General features: G+C 41.6%; 1 protein-coding gene across 3 annotated transcripts in view; it reads left to right on the top strand.

Annotated features, from left to right (window-relative positions):
- Nucleotides 1-26,025, top strand: part of PLAC9 (placenta associated 9) — a 97,737-nt gene that overhangs the window by 64,271 nt on the left and 7,441 nt on the right. The window contains exons 2-3 of one of the 3 annotated variants that reach the window (XM_069240191.1): nt 1,460-1,560; nt 25,485-25,605. In XM_069240191.1, the coding sequence (XP_069096292.1) occupies nt 1,460-1,560; nt 25,485-25,605 (222 nt within the window). Of the gene's footprint in view, nt 1-1,459; nt 1,561-25,481; nt 25,606-26,025 lie in introns of all 3 variants that reach the window. The other 2 variants (XM_069240189.1, XM_069240188.1) reach the window with 2 other exon arrangements.

Here is a 26,025-nt window from a genome sequence, read left to right as displayed (position 1 = left end):
ATGTAGATTCGGTGAATATCGTAAGAAATCTGCATGTTTTGGCTTTTTAAAGGCTTTTTCCAATGATAAATGTCATAATTTTTTTAGCCTGCGAAATCTGTCAGAGCAAAACGGGGGTGGTGCAATCATTATTGTAGAACAGGCCTTTATTGTGGCAGATACAACCCTGGGCGCACACTGAGCACTGTAGCTATTCCTGCCTTCTGACTCATAAAAAACTTTTACCAGATTCATTCTCAAGGATGTTCTTGCTTTACCCTGATGCAAAGCTCATACTATGATACGCTTAACTGAATAATCCTTTAAACGCACTATATCTTAGCTGGAATATACAGCTATTATCTAGACTTTCAATAATATCTACTAGTTGCCTTGTTATTTTTTTTTTACTTCTGAGAGTAAAGAAATAAAATGATGAAATCTACAGTGAGGACTACCATTCCCATAACTACTGCTTTGCAATTGAAAAAGGATTTTAGGCATGTTTGCTACGCAAAAAAGTGAGTACTTTTCATAAGATTTAAACTTGGGTTCTTAAGAGTCTGTGAATTTCTCTGCATGTTTCGCCCCAAGGTATCTGCTTCAGACTGCTCTTGTGACCTCGTATCTAGATAGTCAATTGTGAAAATGTATTCTTTTGCAAGTTTTACCAGACTCTGAGGAAGAAATATTTGTGCTCGATTTTGAGGAAATCATAGTTGAGAAATTGTCGACCAGCATTTTTGTCTTTACTGATGGTAGATTGTCCACTGTAATCTTTTGGCATTTCATGTTTTCTCCCAGCTGTTATGAATTTCAAAAAATGTTTGCATTACAGTCTTAAACTGAGTGTATCCCCTCTACTGTTTTTGTCTTTTAAAATAAGATTAGTCTATAACTTGGATTGCTTAAGTTTTTGTGTGATCTATAATGTTTTTATGACCACAACATGATCACAATCACACTGTTTATTTATCAATAGTGCACAGCTCTAATTAGTGGACCTTTCGTGAATTCTTGTTTGTGTAGGGACTGGAATTTACCCCTCTAGTCATAATCCGGGTCAATGTTTGTTAAGAGAGGTAGTAGAAAAATGAAAGAGTATAAAAGATTGGACTGACATTGTTCTTAGATGCCTTTCAGCGGCTGAGTCGGGTGGCTAGTTGAAGGCTTGTCCTATCACCGTTTGAAGTATTTTAGATGATCCATGCTACAGAGCAGTACTAAAGACCTTGATGCGATAGCGGGTTGTGAAGTGGACAGAATGGCATGTGTGTGTGAGTGTTCCTCTTTTCAACCTAAACTGCCATGTTTATTTGATCTTCATTAAGAACAAGGTCATGTAGCTTAATCTAATTTCAATTGGAGTGAGAGCCATCTGGTTGATTCTAGTTTAGAAGGGCACAACCACCTAGCAATCTAACTCAGTGCTAGGAGCATGTCAATGAACACTCTGGAATAATCTAACGTTTTCTTTCAGTAGACGCAGAGCCTGTCGTTAGTCGGCCTGAGAACATGGCGAGAAGCAACTGGTGCAGTGAACACAGGACTCTTCACCGTCGCATAGATGCTGTTGAGGAGGTAATAGTCCATAGTTGAGCAATATTATCCTTGGGTGGGACACATACATGCTGATGTCTGCTCCCACTTGCTTCTACTACTGCATATGTTTGGAATTTCATGCCATTCAGATTTAAGTTCAGCAGCGAGATTTATTTATCTACTAATTGTTTTTGCTAAGCAGGGCTAACTACCAAAACCATGGCCGGAGCACACTCAAAGAGTTGGAAAATATGAGTGTATTGAAAGGGGCTCACAGTAGTCGAGCAATCCAACAGGCCTTACTCTCCAAATTCAGTCAGCCCCACTGAAGAAATTGCAATGATGTCACAGCCATGTGTGTGCAGATCCCTGGGCCAAGTGTTAACAGCAGGCAAATCCTAGGCGTCCGACTGGTAGACTAGGATAGAGCTGGATATGCTGTTTCTGTGATGGAGGTAGTATTCGACTGCCCATGTGAGAAGGTGCTATGTTTTTTATTTTCAATTTGGGACCAACTGTCCTAGACACCTATGTTAGTTGTTATCCACTGGCATTAATTTTCCCTAAGTCCAACTCAGAAGTAGAGGTGGTGTGTACCAAAAGCCCTCCTCATTCTGATCCTAAAGAGCCAATCGTACTTCATCTCTCTAGCAGGAACATTCTAGTTATAGGAAACCAATTTTTAAATGAGGCTACACATTTGCATGTCATAATTTAGGGACTGAAGTAGTTTGGAGGATGGGTTACTCCATTACAAAGATGCTGGATCGCTCTTTCACATTATTACGAGTATTGAAGAAAGTTGGGATATCTGTTATGTTTGTAATTGAGTAACTAATCTGCCAGAGTTTAAACCAGGCAAGACTGTGTGGTGGCGGATGTTGTTGCATTCATTCATGTTGCTTTTTTAGATGTACATTTATCTAAACATTCAGCCATTTCTCATTCAATTTGCCATTCTTTTTAAACCAACAGCCATCTCTAAATCATTCTTCCACCATGACTTTCTCATTCAATTATCCATTTATCAAAACATTCATTCAACATCCATCTTTCATTTAGGCATCTTTTTGTCCTGCATCAATCTGTCATTAGGTTTTCATGCATTAAAACAGTGGTTCCCAACATGTGGTCCGAGGACCAATGGGGGTCTGCGAAGCCTCCTCAGGGGGTCTGTGACTGCTCAGAAAATTAAACAATCTTAACAAATTAGGGGGCATATTTATACTCTGTTTGCGCAGAATGTGCATCAAAAAATTTTGACGCACATTCCGTGCAAACCGTGCACCATATTTAAACTTTGACGCCCGCGGACGTCAAAATTCCTTTGTGTGCGTCATTTTTTGGATGCGGGAAACTGCCTTGCGTTAATGACATGCAAGGTAGGCGTTCCCGCCCAAAAAATGACTTTAAGGCCTGTGCACCTTATTTATACTCCAGTGTCATTTTGACGCACAGGAGGGGGCGGGCCTTGAAAAACAGCGCACAGCCTGATGTGCGCCGTTTTTTAATGCCTCGGTCAGCTCAGGCGTTAAGGGACCTGTGGGCTCACTTCCATGGTCTCTGACCATAGAAGGAGTCCAGAGGCGCCCTTCCCTGCCCCCAGGGACACCCTCGCCCACCCCTGGAGGACACCCATGGATGGGGGGACCCATCCCAGGTTAGTACAGGTAAGTTGAGGTAAGTATTTATTTTTTAAAGTGGCATGCGGGCCTAATTTGGGCCTCCCCTACATGACACTGTGCCCAATGACCATGCCCAGGGGACAGAAGTCACCTGGGCATGGCCATTGGGCAAGGGGGTATGACTCCTGTCTTTGATAAGACAGGAGTCATTTCAATGGGGGTTGTGCATCAAAAAATGGCACAAGTCCGGTTTGAGGCATGATTTTTCCCTCAAACCTGACTTGCACCATTTTTTGACGCACAACCCCCATTTTCCCCTACGCCGGCGCTGCCTGGTTTGAATCTTTTTTTTTTACTCTGACCAGTCCGCAGCGCCGGCTAATGTAATTCCTTAAATAAGGCGGCCGCATGGCGCGTAGGAATGGCATTAGCCGGCGGTAAAAAAAATTACGCAAACCGGCGCTGGTTTGTGTCAAAAAGTATAAATATGGGCCCAACAGTTTATGCAATGATGTGCAGCAAGGTAGGTTGCTGTGCTGCATTGCATGAACTGAAGAGGACTGAACTGCTCCATTTTTCCAATGATTTGGTGTTAATCACCTCTCTCCTTGCGCTGGCACACTTGTGGCTGTCTAGCGTCAATGCAGGCATCCTTGCACCATGGTGCTAAGGTGCCTGCATTGGGTGCTGGATAGTTTGACCAGGAAGGCATACCTTCCTGCACAAAAACCTATTCTTAGAGGGTAATTCCTTTTTGTGTGTGTACTGCAGAATGCATCAAACATGCAAAGCAGTCATAAGGAGAAGTAAAATGATATCTCTCGTTACACCAAAGTGTTTTTTTAATGCTTTATTTATGAATTTTCAGACAACAAGCATGATACAAAAAACATTTAGTGCAGTTGTGCTTTTCAGTAAGTATAGGTGAATAAATAAATGTGGATCAGACAACATAAGCATATTGGTACCTGCTACACATACCATGGGGGGGAGGTAGGTGTACCCAAAGAGATTCTGGTGTAAATGGCAGGAGGGTGGTAACATGTAACGTACTAGACTGTTTAGAAAATGAGGTCATGGAAATGAGGAGAAGTGAGGGAGCTATTGCAAGGAGTAAAGGGGGGAAGTTAGGGGTTGAGCCAGGATGTGTCACCAGTGACAGATAGTTATGGAGCGGAAGCCTAATGTTTTTAAGGTGAGAGGTGGGGGTTGATGTGTGGTGTATAATTCTCTCATTTGGACTAACATATCATAAACGGATTGCTAGTAGGATGAAATTGTCGGACATGTCCAAGATAGGTGAGCAAAATCCGTCATGAGATTGGAGCAGCGTGGGCAAGCGGGGGATTCTGAATGGTCTAGGTGCGCAAGGAAGCTGGGCATAGAATACATTCAGCAAACAAATTTAAAGAGTAAAAGTTTATGGTGTTAATTGGGTGAGACAAGGTGCGTCTGTGGGCAGCAGGCAGCCTATACTTTAACACTGAGTGAATGCCCTAAGTCAGATTCCCAAGCCTTTCAGAGTTTACAGTCACAAGGGGGGAGTAGTGCAATGCACATATGGTAAAGTTTGGACACCAAACGGTGTCCACTCTCGTTTTCTCTTAGTGAAGTCAAGGGAAGAAACTCGGGCAGGGCCAGAGGATAGGTCCGATCACAGCACGGAGTGCACTTTTGATGCACCGCAGGATGAATCGATCCATCCGAGTGATCGCATAGAAATGGGCCTCATCAGTGACATACACAAGATGACTCACGGGAAAGATGTCAGCAAAGGTGTGTAGTAAGTGTTTTTGAAGGGTGCACAGTTCAACAGTTATGGGCAACCAAGGGTTGGATGGCAGTGGTAACAGCAGAGAGTATAAAAGAGTCCACGCTACTAGGTGCGTTAGCTTTTTCCAGGCTCAACTAGTGGTTGAGAGGAGTTGGATGGCCACAGTGTCTAAGGGATATCCAGTGGGGAGTAGGGATGCAAGTGGGGTGGAAAATGCTAGATCAGCCTCATGTTTTGGATAGGGGATCTGGGTGTCTGGGTGAAACCAATGGTGAGAACACTGCCGCTGGGCCACCAGATTATAAAGTTGCATGTGAGGCACTCCGTACCCTCCAATGACTGCCCCAGCGCATCCCAACCCACCTGTGGGCGATGATGTGCCCAAATAAGTTTCAAAAGAACGGTGCGCAATGTGGTGAAAAAAAAGTGGTGAGCAGAATCGGGATATGGAGAAATGGGTATAGAAATTGCTGGAGTATAATCATCTTTATTATAGTGATACTCCCGCCATTGAAAGGGGGAGACATAGCCAGTAGTCGATTTGGGATGCCAGTTTTTTAATGGTGGGGGCGTAATTGAGTCTGAGTACCTGCTCCTTATTCCAATGGAGCATAATGACTAGATATTTCACAGGCCTGGATACCAACATAGAGGAAATTCTTAATGGATCGAGGTGGTGGAGTTGGTAAGCTGGAACACCTCGGACTTGGACCAATTGATGCCTTGGTCCATAAGCGCCCCAAAGTGAAAGTGATTTCTCATAGGATCAGCTAGAGATTTTCAGCGGGGTTTCGTCAGCATATAGGAAAATAAATAGGAGGCTGTTGTGGAACTGTAGTCCGCGGTGTCTGTCATTCTTGGTGGTGACGGACCAAAGTGCAATTATAAAAACAAAGGGAGAAATTGGGCATGTCGGTCTGGTGCCTCTAGTGAATATAAAGGGCTCAATCAGACCCTCGGCCCCCAGCTAGAGCCTTGAGACCCCCCCAGGTGATTAGTTGTGCTTTATAAATGCTGATTGACTGATTGTTTGAGTCAGGGAGCCGTTGGAGCAAATGCAGGCTGCGGGGAGGTAGTATGAAAGCTTAATCATGGAGGTAAAGTTGGATGGTGTGCCCAGTTTAGCAAGAGTGGCATGCAAGAATGGCCTTTCCAGAGAATCAAAAGCTTTTTAAGCATTAAGTAATGCCAGTGCTGCAGGGGTGGTGTCAGGTGATATACAATTGAAGACCAAGAAGATGGTGTACTGGTTGAGGGAGGTTGAGCCGTGAGGGACAAATTCAGAGTGCACCAACGAGATGATTTGTCCCATAAGGAGGGAAATCCGGTTGGAGAGACCTTGGCGAAGATCTTGTTATCAAAATTTTAAAGTGAAAGGAGCCGATAGGAGCTTCATTTGCAAGGGTCCTTGCCAGATTTTAGTAGGAAGGTAATGACTACTTTGAGTAGCGTGGGAGGCAATATTCCCTCAGTGTACATTGGCAAAAGATGGAGGGCATTAAATTGTTACAGATACCAGTGAAACCATCCAGGCTGGGGGCCTTAGTTCCCACCAAAAAGTCTATGGCCTGAAATATCTTGTTGCAGCATAAAAGTTCATCCAGGAATTGATGGTGAGCCCTAATGGTCCAAACCATAGCCAAATCCTCTAGGTAGGAGACAAGGGAGGTATTGTTGCCGGGCAGCATGTAGGAGTATAATTGTGTGTAATATCACAAAAGAGTGGCCAGAAAGTCTTCACTGTACTTGACATTAGTGCTGCTGGTAGCAGTAAATCAGGAATGTATGAGCAACCCCTGGGGCAGCAGCAAAAGTCTAGCCAGGGTGCGCCCAAGTCTCTCGCCCTCGCCATATCTGTGAGCCCTGGCTTATTTCCTTAGGAAGAGGGACTCATGTTCCGCCAGGTCCCGATATTCGGCCAACAGAAAGGTGGGCTACGTGGCCAAGGATGAGCCACAGTGCAATGGGGTATGCTTATCTATCTCTATTGATCGTGCCTCCAATCACGCCAGATGGAAACGAAGATCGCGTAAGACACCCACTTGTTTGGAAATACATACACCATAAGTGTACGTCTTAAAGGCTTTTACACCGTGTAGATTGGGTGGTTATGGAACTGGCATTGAATTAAAAATACTCAACAATCCCCAATCGAAGTTTGGAGCAGAAAAGGTTGTCTTGCAGGGCCATGTCCTGGAATCACCACAGCCTTTCTACGCCACTGCCATACGGTAGTCAGAGAGAGAGGGTCACCGGACATGGTTAGAGAGTGTACGGGCCAGGTGGGTGACACTCTTCAGCCATGTAGAAGATAGCAGCCAGTAATCGAAGCAAGATCAAGCGTCAATAGGGGTACACTGGTGTGTGTTGGCTGGGGTATCAGCACAGAGCAGGCATCAAGGGTCAAGAACTACAAAAGTGTTACATATGTCACTGACTATTTGCACTGATTTGGGCTTAGTTGTTAGGTTTGAGGCAGTGGAATGTAAATGAGGATCCAAGAGGAGGTTAACATCATCCCTCAGAAGGATATGATCGTATTCCATGCAACCAATATGCACCATCAGAGTGCATAAAAATCTTGGGGGCCCACGTTAGGAGCGTATATATTGGCCAAGAAGAACCGGTGTTCTGCCAGTGTCCCAGCAGTTAGGACATACCTGCTGCCATTGTCTACTATGGTCGAAGATTAATGGAATGGGAGGCTCCTTTGTATGAGAATGCTGACCCCACAGGAACAGGAGCTGTAACAGGAGAAATAGTGGTCTGACTCCCATGTGGATGCAAAGGAGTGAGTTTAGCAGGGGATAGGTGGGTCTACTGAATGAATTACTCCATCACATTATGTCTAGTGAGATAGTGTAGTACTTGCCTACCTTTATGGCAGTAATTTAGGTCGCATATGTTCCAAGAGAGTAATGTAATGTCTAGAAACGGGAGACTATGGTCATGTTGTGCCATCATAAGCAGATTGGTTTAAAATTAAGTGGTGTGAGATGTGCACCATGACGTGTAGTGTGTGCGACGGCAGATAAATAACAATCAAAAGTATACAAAACGCAAAACTCCCAACTCACCAGCCCCCTCCCAGACCTGACGAAAAATAGCCTAGCAGTTCTCTGCATGCAATACCCCAACACAACATAAGAACAAAACAATCCAAGAAGGTGTGTCTACCACTGGTAGCAGCAACGTCCTGGCACAGCAGGCCCAGGAGCATTATAATGCCAGAAGTATATGTATGGACCAAGCTGTAGCAGTTGTGTGGGAGATCAGAGAACAGGAAATACAAATCGTACTCACAACATAAGTCCATGGTTCACCACCCAGGACGCCGGAGGTTTCAATGTCATGTCAAGCTGCTCCTCAGTCTGGCAGGAACAGCTCCGTGCTGGAGGCAGGGCCATAGTCAGGCTGGGAGAGGTCAGAAGTTGAATGTTGCGGCAAGGAGGCTGGCCTCGAGTAATGCTTGCACTAGTTCGGGGCATTAACAGGTGTGTCAAAGAAACATGCCCTGCTGTGGGCATCTACCCACAGACAAGTCAGATAAAACATGCTGTAACGGAGTACCAGTCTCTGCAAGACCACCTTGGCATCTATAAACCTATGTCGGGCCTCCTGCACCGCCACGTTGCAGTCTGGAACAATCGAAATGGCAGCACCATGCCACCGCAATGGGCCATGTTCCCCTAAACATATGGAGCACAATATCCGGTCCTGGAAATTCAGTAGTCTGGCCACGATCCTTATTGGTTCAGCTCCGGGAGGGAGTGGGGGTCAGAGATCAGTGGGTATGTTCGGCCACGAAGGTGGGTGTGAAGCACTGGCAGTCGAAGAGGTCCATAAGTAAGCATTCCACAAAGAGGTCTAGGCACCAGTGCTGTGGACTTTGCCACCCTTATTATGCGCATATTATTGCTTCGCCCACAGGCCTCCAAATCTTCGTTTTTTACAGCCTCTGTTTTAAGCAGTTTTTTAAAGTTTGACTATTCTTTTAGTCACTGATGCACCGGTGTCCTCTACACCTGCGATTTGCTCCTCCTCCACCTCTAATCTGGTTTGGTACCTGTACAGTCTCTCCCCTCTGCGGTCCGAGCGGCCGACCAGGGTGTCTTATCTATTGTCTATGGTGCAGAATCCTGTGCGGAGTTCCGCTGTGATGGCATCCGTTCCGGTGAGTGGGGTGCTCTCTGCAGCAGCAGCGGGACCTGGGTCCATCTCGGGGGCAGCAACCATTGTCTCCGTGACCTTGGTTATCGAAAAAAGGAGTTTGCACTGTCAGTTGTCACCACGGATCATGACTGGGCATTGAGTGTTACCAGGTCCTCCGGGGTGCGTCCGTTCGCAGAGTGACAGCAGAGAGGGCGACTTGTCCCACAAGATTCCAGGCTAAAGTGAGGTCCCTGCCTAGGTAGATGGGGAGCAAAAACTGTTAATGGTGGACAGGTACAGAGCTGAGATCTACCACGCAGAAGAGTCACCAGATGACACCATGCCCCAGCTGGGATGTGTAACAGTGGGTTCGGGTCCTGACCCTGATAAGGGGCGTTGGCACCTGAAGTGATAAAGGCTGCATGCAGGGCCAGAGCGGCACGGGTCGCGACCACAATAATCCAGGCCTCCCAAGTTCACATAGTCCCGCTGAACAACATGAAGTATGGGCGGTTAGGAGGTGCAGATGGTGGTGGGCATCACCAAAGGTGGGAGGGACCCATCCCCCAGCCATGAAGTAGTGCTAGTACATGAGACAAAGCCACCCTGGAGGCAGATGGTGATAGTGGCAACAGGAGGCAGTATACGCTGCATAGGTAACAGCCTCCAGCACACTTTTTATTTCACCTTTGCAGGCCCCAACATACCTCAAAGTGGCAATGTGGGTCATTGAGCTGGGGAGCATTACAATCGATGTGGACCCCAGTAGGGCGATGCGATGCATCGAACATGGGCCTGCTGCAGGTAATAATCAAGGGGGCGGCGCTCCCACGCCGCACCCACCCACAACAGGAGTTTGGTCTCAGGCTGGCCAAGTTAGATGGTGGCAGGCAGAGTGGTGAAGTTTCCATACCCCAGTGAGGCCCGGAGGCCTCAGGCTCACCTGCGGCCCCTGTCCCCACAGGGCCTGTGAGGAGGGCTGGGCCACCAGACATCAACAGCCGAGAAACACACCTGGAAGCACAGAGTAGCTGCCCACCGGGGATCCAGTCAATCACGGCACACCGCTGACTGCAGCTCGATGTAGATCTTGCTGGTGCAGTGTCTTGGGTCCATTGGAATAGCAAGGACTGGGCCCATTCCACTGGAGGTTCTCACGAAGCGGCCATCCTAGCCGCCGGCTTTGCCATTCCCTAGTTACACAAAGGTTGAGTAGGCAAGCCATTTTGCTGTAAACCCAGGTTTCCGTACTATCATAAATCTAGGTTTGTATCAAAATATGTTTGTAGATGCACGGGAACATCAATGCTCCACCCATGTTATGGCTCTCTGAGGCTGGGTAACTCAAGGCAGTGCTATGTCGTGCATTGCATTACTTTTTTTTGGCTTTGCATAGCTGTGTAAATACAAAAATAGATTTGTGTCAGGGCTGCACCAAAAAAGTGATGTATCCCCAACACAAAATCTTAGTAAATCTGGTCCCCAGTCTCCAATCCAGGTTCCAGCTTGTTGAGAGCACTAATATCTGGCTGCTGCTAAAGCTGAGGAATATCGACCACTTTACTCCTGCTTTGTACCAGTTGCAGGGTTTGCTGATCCACAAATAAATGAAACTGAAATTTCTCTGAGGAAACCACAAGGCATGCTAAACCTCTCTTCCTAAAACAAATTTAGGAAATGTCAGTCCTTCAGGAAGTTAAGGCCTTGTTTCATTCTCCTGCAGATTCCATCCTTTTGGCAATCCAGAATCAGTGGACTAAACTTTGGGTTCAAGCAGCTCTCTTGTGGAACAGCACACCACTCCACAGCACGACTATCTCTTCACTTGTAATGCCTTTGCATTGTCAATGTATGAATGTATCTAGAATTTCTATAGCATGAGCTTAGCCAAAAGACAGAGTAGCGCTGTAAAAGTTCAAAGACAAGCATAAAGCCTATTGGTAATAGGAGAGATAGCTGGATTGTGGACAGTTAATACATTGTAATGTAGTGTTCTTTACAAAGGTGAGTCTTCAACTCTTTCCTAAATTGGAGCAGCGGCAGGGTGGTCCTGATAGATATAGGAATGTTGTTTCAGATCCTGGGTACATAGATGGAAAAGGCCTAATGTATTTGTTTTACACTTCTTAGTCTGCAGATTGATTGTGTCCTTTGTGAAGGTGATTCCAGATGACAGGCACCGATATTCATTTTGGGGACCAGAATTTATTTTTCATGATCAGACTTTGATCCAGAGCAAGACAGAAAAAGTCAGAAAAGGGAGAAAGAAAGAGGAAAGAAGGCTATGAAAAAGTGACAAAGGTAGAAAGTGGGTATGAGAAAAGAAACTGCAAGAGTTAGGTAAAGAGACAGGAGGTATAGGCTAGTGAGAAAGTTGCATGTGGTGGAATCAAGACTAGGCAGCTGTAGTAATCTACAACCTCAGCACTCGGCAATGCTGATGAAGGATACTTTAGGAAAACAGTAGTTCCTGTACTTTTTTTTATTTTTTTTAACGCAGATTGTATGCCTTCTATAAGGTACCAAAAGTGAAATGAGGATGGGATAAGAGCACACAAGAAGTTTTGGCAAAATGACAGTATCCTTCAATTTCATCAGTCCACAGTTTTCAGAGAAAATATAGTCATCTGAAGTTTGACTGTGCATGAGTCTCCCACTAAATCAGCATGGTTAGTATGCTGACAAACACTCTTCCCTTCCCCATCACTTTGCAATTCAGGGAGGCACGGGGTGCAGTGGTAGTCCATGCCCTACAGGGAGATTGTTCCCCCTGTTTTCCAAATTTGCATAGGTCAGTTGAGGGAAGTGTGGATCCATACATAAATCCTCTTTCACTGACCACAAGTATTTAAAAGTCAAAGCCCAGGAGAACTTTAGACGCTATTTAGCAAACAAAAGTATATCTCTGAGTTAAAATGTACCCAAAAAAGAGTAAAGGGGTTTCAAAGTGCAGAGATGTCCCCTGCATTACTCATCATAGAAGGCAGCTTCACTACCTCAACATGATATCCAAATTAAGAAACTCAAGCCTAAGATCTTCCAGCCCATCCTAAAGGCATCCTTCTGCAGCTATTCTGACAATGCTTCACAACAAGTGAGCTGAACTGGCATTAAAGGACACATTAAAACTCTGAATTGAGTGCTGGAAGACAGGTGGCCATTTTCAGCAGAGAGAGCCTCAGTGCATTAAGCCATTGAGGAAGCCCCACTGGATCAGCAAGCAGTTCCATGTATGAACATACGTACCTTGCTGTGGAGGACAAACAAAGCTCCTGGATACTTTCCCATTCCCTGAAGTATTGTAATAGTTTACTAGTGAGATTTTGTTCTGAATTACATGTGAAACCCATTGATTTTCAGACAATATCTTTTTAAAAAGTGTGCTTCAAAATAATTAGTTTGTCCATATTTAAATAAAGGCAAGTATTGGCAAAAACAATAGGCCTAGCTTTTTGTTACGGACAATAGTTGATAATGGGCAAGTCTTTGTGTTGTCCCAAAATTAATTTTAAAGATTCTCCTATAACGAAGCAAGATCTTGGTCTTCAGTACAGAAGATGGATGTACGGCCTCTTTGCTGGGCACACTGCATTAGCACGGTTACTGTGTACCATCAGTGAAATATTGTGTGGTAAGGAGTCAGAATATGAAGGTTGTAGTGTAAGGGTTGACCTTAAATAGCATACACAGCAAATATTGCCTAGCACACATTTTAGACCAAGGGCCATTACCTGGCTGATCTTCCGCAGGTCCAGAAAGTGTTCTGAAGTGAATGCCTGGAGGTACCACCTTAATGTCAGGAAGCAGCTTTTGCAGTTGGGTGACTCTTGAGCACATCCTAACCAAGAGGGTAAAAGTTCCCACTCTTTGGGCACACTTACCCACTCTTTGGGCATTTTCAAGATGGTGAAAGTCTTCGGTCTCTCTAAACTTAGACTCTGGGGTTTGAGGGCAAGTGTGAGGATTATACTATGGTGATCCTCCCACATCTTACACTAATATTCAGTTTGAGGCAACCACTGTAACCACAACAAACCCAGAGACAGAGGTCTGGTAGGACAAAAACAGAGTATTTCAGCAACCAGACACTGGATCCACTACAGTTGTTTTGGCATCCTGATCAATTCCTTTAAAGTGTGCCAAATGGTAATATGTAAACTCAGAGACAGACGTCTGGTACGACAAAAAATTGTTAGATGTGAAACCAGCAGACCTGTCAAGAAGGACTTGACACTGTGGTGTCAAAAAAGGATACTCAGACCTTCCCCTAACCTACATAATCTGTGATGTTCACAGAAGTAATCTCTGCCCTTTCAGGTCAGCCTATTGTTTACTCCTGGAATGCATTTCACACATTTTCACAACTAATTACTTGTTGAGAGAAGCTGTAGAGCCAATGAAAATTAGCCTCCAGGAACTTCAGACAGACAAAAGATAATTTTCTAAAAGTTATTTTTCCTTAATACTTATTACAATCAGACTTCAGAATTGAACTGGATTGTTAATAACTATTACAAACAGTTGTTTAGTTACATTCAATTCGGTTCTATTCCCATGGTAACTGGCAGTATTGTAATATAGACTCTGATTTTCTATATGGGACTGCTAGACCTGCCACAGTGAAAATAGATTTTGAGTGCTGCTCACTGTAAGGACATGCTAACATTACATTTCTGCATGTCCTACATTTAAATACCATGCATCCTGTCTAGTGGGAGACAAGGCCTACAGAGAGGTGACTTTTTAATATTTAAAAAGGAATTTATAATTTGCAGTTTTTATATTCAGGCTACAACATTAGGCCTGAAGCCAAGTTTGCACTATCACTCTAGTGAATGGCACAATAGTTTCTGAAGTCCACTAGTGCCATTTATCTACCAGGGCCTGGCTACAATTTGTACCAAATACTAGGGATTTATAGACATGTTAAATATACCAATTAAGAGTATGCCAATTTGAACATGTGAAAAAGGAGAGCACAGGCACTTTATTACTGGATAACATGGGTAAAGTGCACAGAGTTCTAAAAAAATATAGGGTCCAGCAAAAAGCAATAAATCTGCGGTGACCCCAGAAGTAGCAGATTTCCTACAGTAACTATCCTCAAAATGTCATGGTCTTGATGGACAGATCAGCCAAACAATGACAAATTATGCACTTGAAAATCAATCATTGAGGGTGGCAAATGAAGATATCACTCTGCCTCCTTTACTCCTTACTTACTTTACTAAGTGATAGCATAAGGTTTACTAAAGCTGTGCGCCACCAGACCTAAAAAGGTTGATTGTAGAAAATCCATTAAACCCCTATTGCCTGTTTGGTGCTTTATAGGCCTTTTATTAATATATTTTCCAACATTGCTTTGAAATCCTAGTCCATTCGAAGTTACAAAGTGACTCTGAGGCTAGATATACAATTGTAGGGCACAGCTAAAGATATGGGGCCAGATGTAGGAAGCATTTTGCAATGTGCAAACAGCGAAAATCGCTGTTTGCGATGTGCAAAATGCACTTTGCAATGCACAAAACCCTTTTTGCGATTCAGTAACCTGGTTACTGAATCACAAAATGGGTGTGCGAGTTCCAATTAGGAAGTGGTGTCCCCTTCCTAATTGCGAGTCGCAGTGCAATGCAGGATTGCTTTGTGACCGTGAACGCGGTCGCAAAGCAATCGCAGTTACCACCCATTTCAAATGGGTGCTAACCCATTCGCAAAAGGGAAGGAGTCCCTATGGGACCCCTTCCCCTTTGTGAATGGCCTTAAAAACATTTTCCAGAGCAGGCAGTGGTCCCAAAAACGTTTCATTTTTCGTTTTTGTAATGCATCTCGTTTTCCTTTATGGTTTAAGGAAAACGGGCTGCATTACAAAAAAAAAACTGCTTTATTAAAAAGCAGTCACAGACATGGTGGCCTGCTGTCTCCAGCAGGCAACCATCCCTGTGAGTGCTGCGATCCTCAAGCGGGTCGCAAATTGCGACCCACCTCCTAAATATTCATGAGGTGGGCATTTGCGACCCCCTTGCGAGTCATAAACAGTGTCAGGGACACTGTTGTGCATAAGGTTTTGCGACTCGCAAATTGTGAGTCGCCCTGATTCTCAATTTGCGAGTCGCAAAAACCCAACGTACCTACATCTGCCCCTTAATCCTTTATTTGGATATCAAGAATGACCACAATCCATTCACATTTCTGCGGAAGTACCATGCTATTGAAAATAGCTTCAAGTATGGTTTATTGTTGGCATACTAGTTAACCGAACAAGATGAACTACCAGAATGTTGCCCATTATCTCAAAGTCAACCAAGCCAGAAATCATAGGGACAATTTGAATCCCTCACGTGACATTAGACCATCCATCATTGGGGCATACGTAGTGCTAAATTGGAGGTTTTGTTGTTGATTATGGAACATTTGCAAAAAGGAATTCCATGAGAACAAACTTGGTATGATAGGCCTTAAGGGATATGACCACGTTGATAGCAGAAGGTCGGCTATGTAAAGCTGACACCCTTTCCGTAAAGGAAGTTGATATGGCCATTGGTTCTCTGTAGGAAGGGAATGTCCAGTGTTTAAAACACAATTTGTTGATTTAGTAAAGAAAGGCAGAACACAAACACTGTCCCATCTGGTGCACCACTGGAACTGAAATGTAAAAAAAAAAAATGAAAGATTGAGGGTTTGTTGCAAAGAATTATCTGGTGCATTGGTAATAAGCAGTATCAAAAAGAAGTTTCACAGAGTGACCTGGCAAGCTTACAGGAATGAATAGAGTAAATGTTACCTTGTGCACAGCACAGGCAAGCTTTTGTGATCTGGAGGGGACAAGTAAACAGCACCTCTGTCTTCACATTTTAATAGCCATGTATGTCAATGCTAGATAGTTCACCTCCTTTTTGTGGCTTACATAGACCTCAAGATCACCTTCAATTGTATTGTCATAGCTACGTGAATGCCAAGGGGTTCCACCTACAGTGCTATTTATATCACAATTCTGGGCCCTCTGTTAAATTTGGAATAGCAGAGAAACATGCTGATCCTTTTCCTGTAACACATGAAATACACGAGTGATGTGACTTCACACCCACACATTAGTCACTTCAACAATTATGTACATACAATTTGAATGGCAACTCAAACTTATGTCCTCTGGTAGACAAATGGGTTGTAGTTCTTTTGCCTACTGACGATAGAGTTCTTCTTCCTCATGCACAAGAAATATCTCCAGATAAACATATAATAAAGTACTGTCATGACTTCTCCCACCATGGAGCTATCGCTCATGAATTTGTAGACTAGGGTACCGTTCACCATGAAGTGTTTCAGAATCAAGTCTCAGGGAATCTCTTCGGTATCCAAAAAAGGGAAGAACAACATGGTTGTGACAACAAAGGTGTACAGAGCCAGTGGAAAAGCATGATAGGGAGCCAATATATGTTGTACATTGTCTCTGGCTGAATAAGAGTCTTCAACAATAGTTTGACCCCCTTGAACTGTAAGCAGAGAACTAGTCTTAAAATGTGTAGATGCCATAGTAGAAAAGGAACCTGTTCTCTTCGGTTCAAGCATTAGATTAAATTTAGTGGCAGGTATTTGACAGGAAGTGGACAAGGGTGCTGTTGCCCGGAAGGAGGCTAAGCCATCAAATGGTAGTGCTATGTATCATCTATGACATAGGAATTGGATGCTGATCTCTACAATAATTAACCAGCTAGAACTGTGAATCAAGGAAAACAGAAAAAGAGAAACAGCTTAAGAGGAAAGGGCCATGATAGCTTAGATGATCAAGTCAGTTATAGCCTGCAGTTTCAGAAATATTTCAGTAATCAAGAGAAGTTTGCAGAAGAGACTATTCTAAATTCTATTCACCAAATCAAGTTCATAATCTCTATCCAAAATTCAAGCTTGGCTTCACAAACTAGCTCTTGGTCACAGAAAGCCCAGATTTGGTCTAAATTCATTTGTCTGGATTAGATAGCGAAAACATGTTTCATTTCTTGTATATAAACTAGCTAGACCAAAAAGCATTTTTGACCATGTTTGAGGAAGTACAAGATTTGCTAATTATCCCACTCATCTTGATCAAGATCAATGAGATGTTGTCGGGTTGTTCAGCAAAGTCTAGGAGATGAAAAAGATGAAACATCAAAGTATTAAGCTTTTAAGTAGTTGTACTGAAATATCAAAACTTCAGGGTAGTTATTCCTAGAGTGTAAATTCCTAGCTTGGTGTACACCGTAGATTTCTCTCATACTCTTTAAGACATCCTGCTATTAAGGCCTAATACACTTTTAGGGAGAGAACGACAAATTAAAATAAGAACCTGGAGTATATTGACCACCTGAGTGTAAAGATGTTATTTTACCAAAAGTGATGGTCCAATAGACCATCATTAAGGATCAGGACCTTCCAAATCACCAAAAGGTTGCTGATTAGATCTGAACTACTCCCACCCCAGTTCTAAATAAATTACAGAACAAATACTAACAGAGGAATGGCTTTCTTATGTTTCCGAGATGCTATAGCTAGGTGGGTAAGTCAGTCTCCTCCAATGAATTTTGAATTGTACGGGACAGAATCTGATGACCTCACACAAGAGAGACCATTTTCTTTAGTAACATAGTAGCAACTATGGTTCCATTCCTTTTTTTTCAGAATATTTGATAAATTACTACTATTCCTAAAGGTGAGATATAAGATAAGCATTGTTCTTTTTTTGAAGGTTTCATGGTGTTAGTGTGTTTTATTTGACCTTGTTTAAAAAAATGTCAGCTGTTTTATGTGTTTAAGTTTTTTTATGAGTTACTGCAATACATAGATTTATGGAGTCAATTATTTTGCAGAATGCACGCTCCTGTAAGTGGCCAAAAAAATCTACATGTGAGGAGATGCCCATAAAGTTTGTTAAGAGCTCTTCATCTAAACACAGAAGGAATGTGAGGTTCACCTGTATGAAATTACAGAAGGCCTCCCAGAAAATCTGACTTATTAAAAACACATAAGTACTTCACAAGGTTAGAATTGATAACATTTTGCACACAGTTGCTCGCTGGTGACTCCTTCTTCATTGCTAAAATGCTGTATACGTGCTGTTGCTGACTCAGCTCATCAGATTGTGTATTGAGTATGTTGTGCCCTCCAACTCAAACATTGGTGGATGGTTCCTCATGTGGATTCCTGTGGTCTTTTGAATCGCTGCTGAAGTTTTTGCAAGCTTGTTCTGGTGTCTGGCCAGTCAGTGTTGCACAAGTGGTGGAGTTTTCTTTGTTGGGGTGGAACTTCACAATGCACCTGTGGCAGGCTTTTTCTCCAATTAGGTGGTGTCCTCAGTGGTTTGATCCTGTTCATTCAACAGGCAGATTGAGTTGGGGCCAAGTTGACCCCCCCCTCCTAGGAAGTCGGGTGAGAGGGCTGTCTGTAGGGCACTCATGCCTTCTTTTTTTTTAAATGCTGCAGAAAAGCACCAACTCGCATCACTGGAAATAAGGAACTCAAGGTTGTCAGATGATCTGTTGCTTGTTGAAAGAGGGCTTTGTGTTTGGAGGTAAGGAGAAGGCAGCCTTTAAGACTTGCTACTCCATTGTTGGTGAGTCAAGCTAAGCCCTTAATGAACCCTACTATATAGTCTCAATTCATTTTACTTGTTGCCTTCAATCCTAAATTTAGATTAACTGTGTTTCGTTTGTCTTGTATCCATTAGACACTGTTGCAGCCTCTCATTCAGGGATTGCTTGAAAGTACATCTTTATTGGAGCTTAAGTATTGTGTACTAGCACTGGATTAATTTGTACTCTTATTGCTAGATATAGGTGCACACCCAGTAGAGTGTTAGCAGAGAAGCATTCCTCTTTTCTCTTTAAAACAGTGTGACTATTTCTTATTTTTGAAAAAAGATCTTTCATGAAATGTGTAGTAAGACAACCATAACTAATAGAAGAAGCCTATTGCATCCAGCAAATAAAATGCTGATGTACCTGATTCCGTTACTAATGATTATATTGATTTTATACTTCCGGACAGTGATACAGGCCAAATTAAGGAATACATCAATTGACTTTTTCAATAGTATAGCAAGTAATGTCCCTGATTTGGGGTCAAATTTATTCACAACCCCAGCTCTTTACATAGAGAATTATTTTAATGCATCAGGTGAATATGTTCAGTTGCCGGCTGCATTTTTGCATTAACTGTAATACTCAGCTCGATATTTGCTTTATTGAGAAGTCAGTTCTATAATTGGAGGATACTTTAGAGAACCTGACAATTAAGTATTCTCCTCATCTTATCAATAGTGCCAAGAGAACTAATTAAATCTGGCACAACTTAACTTTTTTTTAATATTCAGAGGTACAATAGAGAAATTGACAACGTCATATAGTTAATCTACAATAGAAAATAAAAAAGCCAGATGCACATACAGTTTCTACTAGCACATATTCTAAAATCTATAAATACATTCAGTCATATCACCATGTCTCAGTCCCACCTCATAAAAAATTGCTGCAGTTCATCCAGCCTCCTTAATTTACTAAAAATGGGGCCCATAGTTTATAGAATTTCTTCAAGCTTGAACATTCACGTGTGCAGAAGCAGTGATCGCGCAACAACATGATGAATATCAACTTGTAATGACTTGCCACAATGCCCCGCCTGGGCAGTAGCCCAAATGTGCGAGTATGGGGTTTTGGGGAGTTTGAATCTGCAGCTGATTTTCCAGAAGTCTAAAGTTACAAAGCCTGAATGCCTCCACTGCAGTGCCAGATATAATGTGGCCTGTCTTTGATGCCGAAGATATTGCACCTGAAACACTGATTGAGGCATCCCCATTCATTTTATTTGGAACTTTAGTGGTCCTATATATCAACCATTATGAGAAGAATTGCATTTTATGAAAGTTCATTCCTCTTAACATTGTAAAATGTAACTTATTTATTTTTCATAAGGTGTCCTTGGTCAGTACTACAACATCCCCTTAGCCATTTAGTAGAAATCCAACCTTAGATGTAGAGTTTCTCCACTGACAGCATATATCTATTCCTAACCCCTCAGTTTCTTCATTTAGAGAGTGCTCATTATACTTTTACCAACTCCTTCCTGTCTGATATATTCTTGGGATCAATATATTGTAGAGCACCATAAAAAGTCCTATAAGACCACTGCATCCACATTTTACTATTGTTGATTAGAGATTCGATCTCTTTCCAGGTTTTCCATTTATCAATACTCAAGATATTAGCTTGTTTCACAAAGTCATTGACCTTCTATCTGCTAGCGATGACAAAGTTCACAGAAGCACCACTATCTCTTTCAACCTGATCTAAGTAGCTACATACACTTACATAGAGTCCATCATATATTCTAAAAAGAAAGTGTGCTTTTCCTTGAAAAAAAATCTAGTTTAATGTATCTTGCTTTTGGGGGTAGGGGGCTTGGTTAACCTTAAAGGGTGTTGAATTTAATTTTTCTTTGTCCTTCCTGGACAAATTAACTTACACTTTAGCGGACAATGCATTTTGGGTAGCTCACAACCCCCTACAATTTGACAAAAGCACACAAACTTTGTTGCCAATGAAACAGATGAAGAAGTCACTAATAACAACACCATTAAGTACAGATCTAGCTGCAGTAGATTTTACCATTCAGGATTACTTCTGGTGCTTCTGCTCGGGGAAGTTTACTAATGACATTTACTCCCTTAAAAGAAAATTTAACAACTCCTCCTCTATTTCCAATTTTCCTAAACAAGCAGAATAAAGCTCCACCTTCTGAGATGAGAGCGTGGCTGGTGCGGATAACAACTCATCTGAAAATAAGTCACCAAAAAAAACAGAAGAAGTAGCGCTAGAGGCCTAATAAGCAATTTTCAATTCAACAAATTGGCCATATGGGAAAGACAAGTAAGAGCTAAGGTTAGGATGAGCATACAATTTGCAGACATGTGATAGAAAATGGCCAAGACAAGCCACTTGAGCTAATGTTAGCCATAGAGGGGTGTCCCAACTGTTAGATGGAGACTTCCTCCACGATCAATGGTAAGAATGCTGTTTAAATCCCCTAACAGATGAGTATTGAATAGAGGCAAAACTTCACAAAGAATTATACCACACAAGGGATCTGATAAGAAGGAATCCATTGGAAGAAATAACATTTGTTAAAGGAAGAGGTTCAATAATTTCATTTTGGGATCTCTCTGGTTAACATGATAAGTACTTAAATCAGTGTAGTATTTTAACTTCACTGCAATCCATTCCACAGCAACAGAGGACACAATCAGATATTAAAATTATTAAATTCCAGTATGATTCTGTTCTTCCCATATCAGAAGTCACATTTGACTCTAATGTTATCCCCTCAACGATCTTTCGAGCAAGTTACTTTTTCCATTACAAAGGCATTAATATTTGTCAGATGCAAGTTACACAGAAGGTTCAACAAAAACAAGTCCCTGACATTCTGTTCAGTTCTGAGAACAAGACTAAGGTTGTAAATGGGACTCCTCATTCTATTGGATCATTATTAATGTCAAAGGAATCCGTGATATCTCTCACAATCATCTGTAGTCAGAATAAACATGAGGTTTTCCAATCAGAAGGAAACCCCTACCCCCAATTCATAGGGGAAGGAGGGAAATAGCTGGACATATGTGGCAAGGGCACAAATTGTGGTATTCATTTAACTACTGTCCAACAGCAATTATAGCCCTTATCTATTTTCACCCTTGAATGTGGCAGGTCTTCTCACTAATCCTAAAAAACAGCAGGTATTCTGCTGTTCCAACTTGACTCTTTCTTCTTTAATCTGTGGATTATAGAGGAAAGGGTCATAACAGATAATTATTATGTGATTTTACACCCTGCCTTGGTTAATACCAAGAGGAATGAAAGTGGTGGACTCTCAATCTTGCTCTCAACAAGATTCACAAGGAACTTTCAAACCATTCCACTTTGTGACAAAAATATCCAAGGCTTACAGCCAAACCTCACAAATCTCTGGCAAGCTAAACCAGCCCTGTATTTAATTTCAAATATTAAGTGTCCCACCCTGGCAAAGAGCTCATGTGAGGTTTTTTCCAAACAATCCTATCTCTTTTACTCAACACCCTTCACCAGATTTGATATTAATAGTGAGCGACTCTAATGCACAAATTTCAAGCTTTATTTATTTATTTCTGTAGAAGGAAATAGAGGAATCCTGGACAATCCCACTAAACAGGTGACCAACACAAGGCAAGGCAGAAAAAAGAGGACCTATCTTTCTGTCCAAACTGAGAGTATTATGTTGCATAATTATCCATCGCTGTTTTAATGAAGATTGTACAATGAAATCAACCAGATACGGTCCAACTTGTTCTTCAGTATTTGAGTATATGATCTGTAACTAAGCCCTGTTCAATTTACTTCCTGAGGAGAAGGTAATCTAGAATGCATTAAGCGACCATGCTATACTCACATAGTGGTTACATTAGCCTTTATTAAAGAATAACATCTGGAATCCTGATGGCAGTTTGGAGGAAGTGGTTGAAAATGGAAGGTTATTTTGAGATGGCATTGCCATTACTCAGGTTGCAGATTTGCTTCCCAGCTTTTTTAGGGGCTGGCACAATCAATGCACAGGACCATGATTAAAACCTTTGAGTGTTGGATGCAAACAATAAAATTGGCTGCCTTCAGCTCGCTCAAGAAAATCAAATTATTCTGCCAGTTCAAAAAGAATCCAGGATACTTCAGAGTATGGCATCTCTAGAGGGTTAAATTCTTTAATACATAAATGATTTTTACTTGCCGGCCCTTTAAGGGCAATTGAGATTAACATTCTAAAAAAGCAACAAAGAAAAGCAATATTAAAAATAGAGCACACGCAGACAGATTTGCTGTGACATGATTTATCCGTGGCTACAGAAGATACTAACTCAAGGAACTTTAGGCAAATTATAACTCAGTGAGAAACAAGATCCAAACCCGGGGTAAGATTAAAATAAGAGCAAGCACAGACAGATTTGCTATGACACGAAATATTCAAGGCTACAGATAATATTAATTCAAGTCATTTTTGCCTAACTATAACTACTTAATGAAAAAACAAAATTCAATTCCTTGGCTTTTGCCATCCCTTAAGAATACTGGATACAGTACCTTGACAAATTATATAAGGACAATTTGTCAACTGGAAATTTTTAATTAATTCATGGCCAACAGAGTACTGGAATTTGATCCTTCTGCATCCCGGTTTGAAAAGTAGATCTTCTGCACATTACTCTGGAGCAATGGGCCAGGATAAAATAACCATATCTGTAATGAAATCTAATGCAAAAGGTTAGGGAAACATTCTACCACCCTTATTTGCCTGTTGCTATTGCTAGGGCAACATCCCTGCATTGTAGACTTGGAGTATAATCCTACCATTGTAGAAAAAAGGGCAAAAATGAATCCCTAAATTATAAGCAGATAGCTTTACTGGACACCACAGGTTAGATTTTGCCGAAAGCAGCTATGAACATCTTGATGAGTGGACCGAAAAGGAGAACCATCTGCCCTATAATTAGGCAGGCTGTAGAGAGACTCACTCTATACTAGAAAACATAGTGATCCTCCATACAAGTTAAGATGAATACGTAAAGTTGAAAAACCAAACAATCTATGCTGGAGTTGTCCATGGCCTTTGATCGGGTTGACTATCTGATTTATTGGGAAAAACGTGCATTAATTGGTTTATCTGCTGCACTTTTAAGATTAACAGTTGCCTTAAACTCATCACTCTGATGTAAAGTGCTGTAGGCCATGAAACGGGCTTTCAGAGCCAGTTGTAACTGAAAATGGCCTAAGAGAGTGTTGTATGTTAGTTAATTCACATTTTTCTTTGTATTTAAGTGATCTACTAAATCTTTTTTGCTCCATTTATAATTTTCCTTTAAATTAGGAAATGTTACCGCTCCACCCTCCTCCTTTGGCTTACAAAGTAATTTAAACACACTCCACAAATATCCTGAGAAACACTATTTAAATGAATGTGCAAAATTAAATTCCTTGTTTTCTCTCATAGAAAGAAATCACCAGCGTTTTGTTGGAAATTAGGATCAAACTGTTTGACTCGTAAGAAAATGTGACCTTATTTCAGAAGAATTTTCTCACAGAATCTAGTTTCAAAACTTCATATTCTGCATGATGACTCAAAAGCCCTTGCACATAGCAGAGCAATCAATATATTTTATAAACGGAATTATAAAAGGCACTTAAAACATATGATAAACTTGTATATGGTCAAAATACCGCCAACTCTGGCATTTCGAATAAACTATTTTCATCATTAAAATTGGCCCTTAGTACCAAAAATGGGGAATAAAATGCTTCCCTCATTTTTAGATGTTGCTTCCAAAGTAACAGTTAAAGTATTGCAGTTGGTACTTAAGGTTCCAAGCGTTTGTCTTGTTTTGTGTTGTTGTAGTTTGGTGTTGCTGTAGTATGGTGTCTCAGTGGCTGGGTTCCATTTTATAACAGGTACCCTATGATGGATATTGATGTATTGTTTAGGGATATTAACAATGTAAGTGTTTTTTTTTTTTAAATGATTGAAGCATTAGCCACTACGGAATTCCAGTTTATTATTTTAAAGCTTGGAAATATAGTCATTTGAAATTTGCATTAAAAAGACTAATCTCACCTTTAGTTTTTAATTAGACAAATTGCATTACTCTACTTTGAAAAGTTGCAACACCGTTTTAACTATAGTCATATTGGGGAAGGAGCAATCATATTTCTTAATAGCCTATGAACACCATATTAAAAGAACAACATTTTTATGCGTGCAGACAGACTTCATATTATGGTAGTTGTTGCAGCTAGGAGTGATATTCTCAATGATCAATGTGCATATGCGCTTTGTAATAATGGAATACAGGATTTGAATCACATTCTTTTTATATGCACTTATCTTGGACAGTATCATGCAAAATATTTAGATCCTTACTTTCGACATTGTAATGTGTACAAAGTCAGTGTCATCCTATCCTTGGTTTTCTCTCCCACAAAAGGAAATATTGTGTTACAGTATATTTAAATTCCTAAATGTTTTTAAAACTATGTTAAGCTAGGACTCTATTGCACTGTTGCACTTTACCACATTTGAGAATAATTTGTTTTATTTGATTTATGTCATATTCATATATTATTGTCTATGGAAGAGGATGAAATCAGTAGAGCTTACTTAAGTTGACAGTGCACGGCACCACAGGATAATCACATATAGATTAACCACCCTAAGGAACATGAGTAGGGGATGCTTTAAAGGCTATCAAGGGACACACTGTACTAGCTAATGTGCAGTTTCAGCCTTTAGCAACAATTTTTCCATGTCACGGGTATAATGCTGCTCCCTCCTCTTCCTAATTTGAATCACTCTTACCTTCTTTCTGTCAGAAGGTGGAAAAAACGATTGAACATCTGTATTCTGAGGTTAAGACGCTGATGGATACCATGGCAAACCCTGCATGGTACCCCCCTGCTGACACCAGCAACCCAGCCATCGACATCTTTGAGGAAGGCGAGTATGATTTTGGATTTATCTGACAGGATGTTTTTTTACTTTTTTAATTACTGTAGTGTCCATGGACATTGAGACAAAACACAACACATCTGATGAATGAATAAGGACCACATCCAGCTCTGTGTGTTGTTGAACAGTTCAGCATTTTCTTTCAAAGGCTTGTGGAAACTAAAGCTCGGATGGTGGCAGTATACTACATGTCAAAGGCAGAATTCTCTTTTATGATGTGGCCTGCAGGTTTGCAGTGAATCAGTTCTCTCCCGAAATTAGAAGCAATATGAAGAATGTAACTGAGCTACTGAGAACCAGCAGTCACACACTATCTTCCTGTGAAATGTCTGATTGATTTTACTATACAGGATATGATCCTACAACGAGGTTTACAAGTTGAAATCCTAAAATGTATACAAAACACAA

This window comes from Pleurodeles waltl, chromosome 6 (genome assembly GCF_031143425.1).
Source record: "Pleurodeles waltl isolate 20211129_DDA chromosome 6, aPleWal1.hap1.20221129, whole genome shotgun sequence".
In the NCBI taxonomy this organism is placed as follows: Eukaryota; Metazoa; Chordata; class Amphibia; order Caudata; family Salamandridae; genus Pleurodeles; species Pleurodeles waltl.
This window is presented reverse-complemented; position numbering and strand designations above follow the sequence as displayed.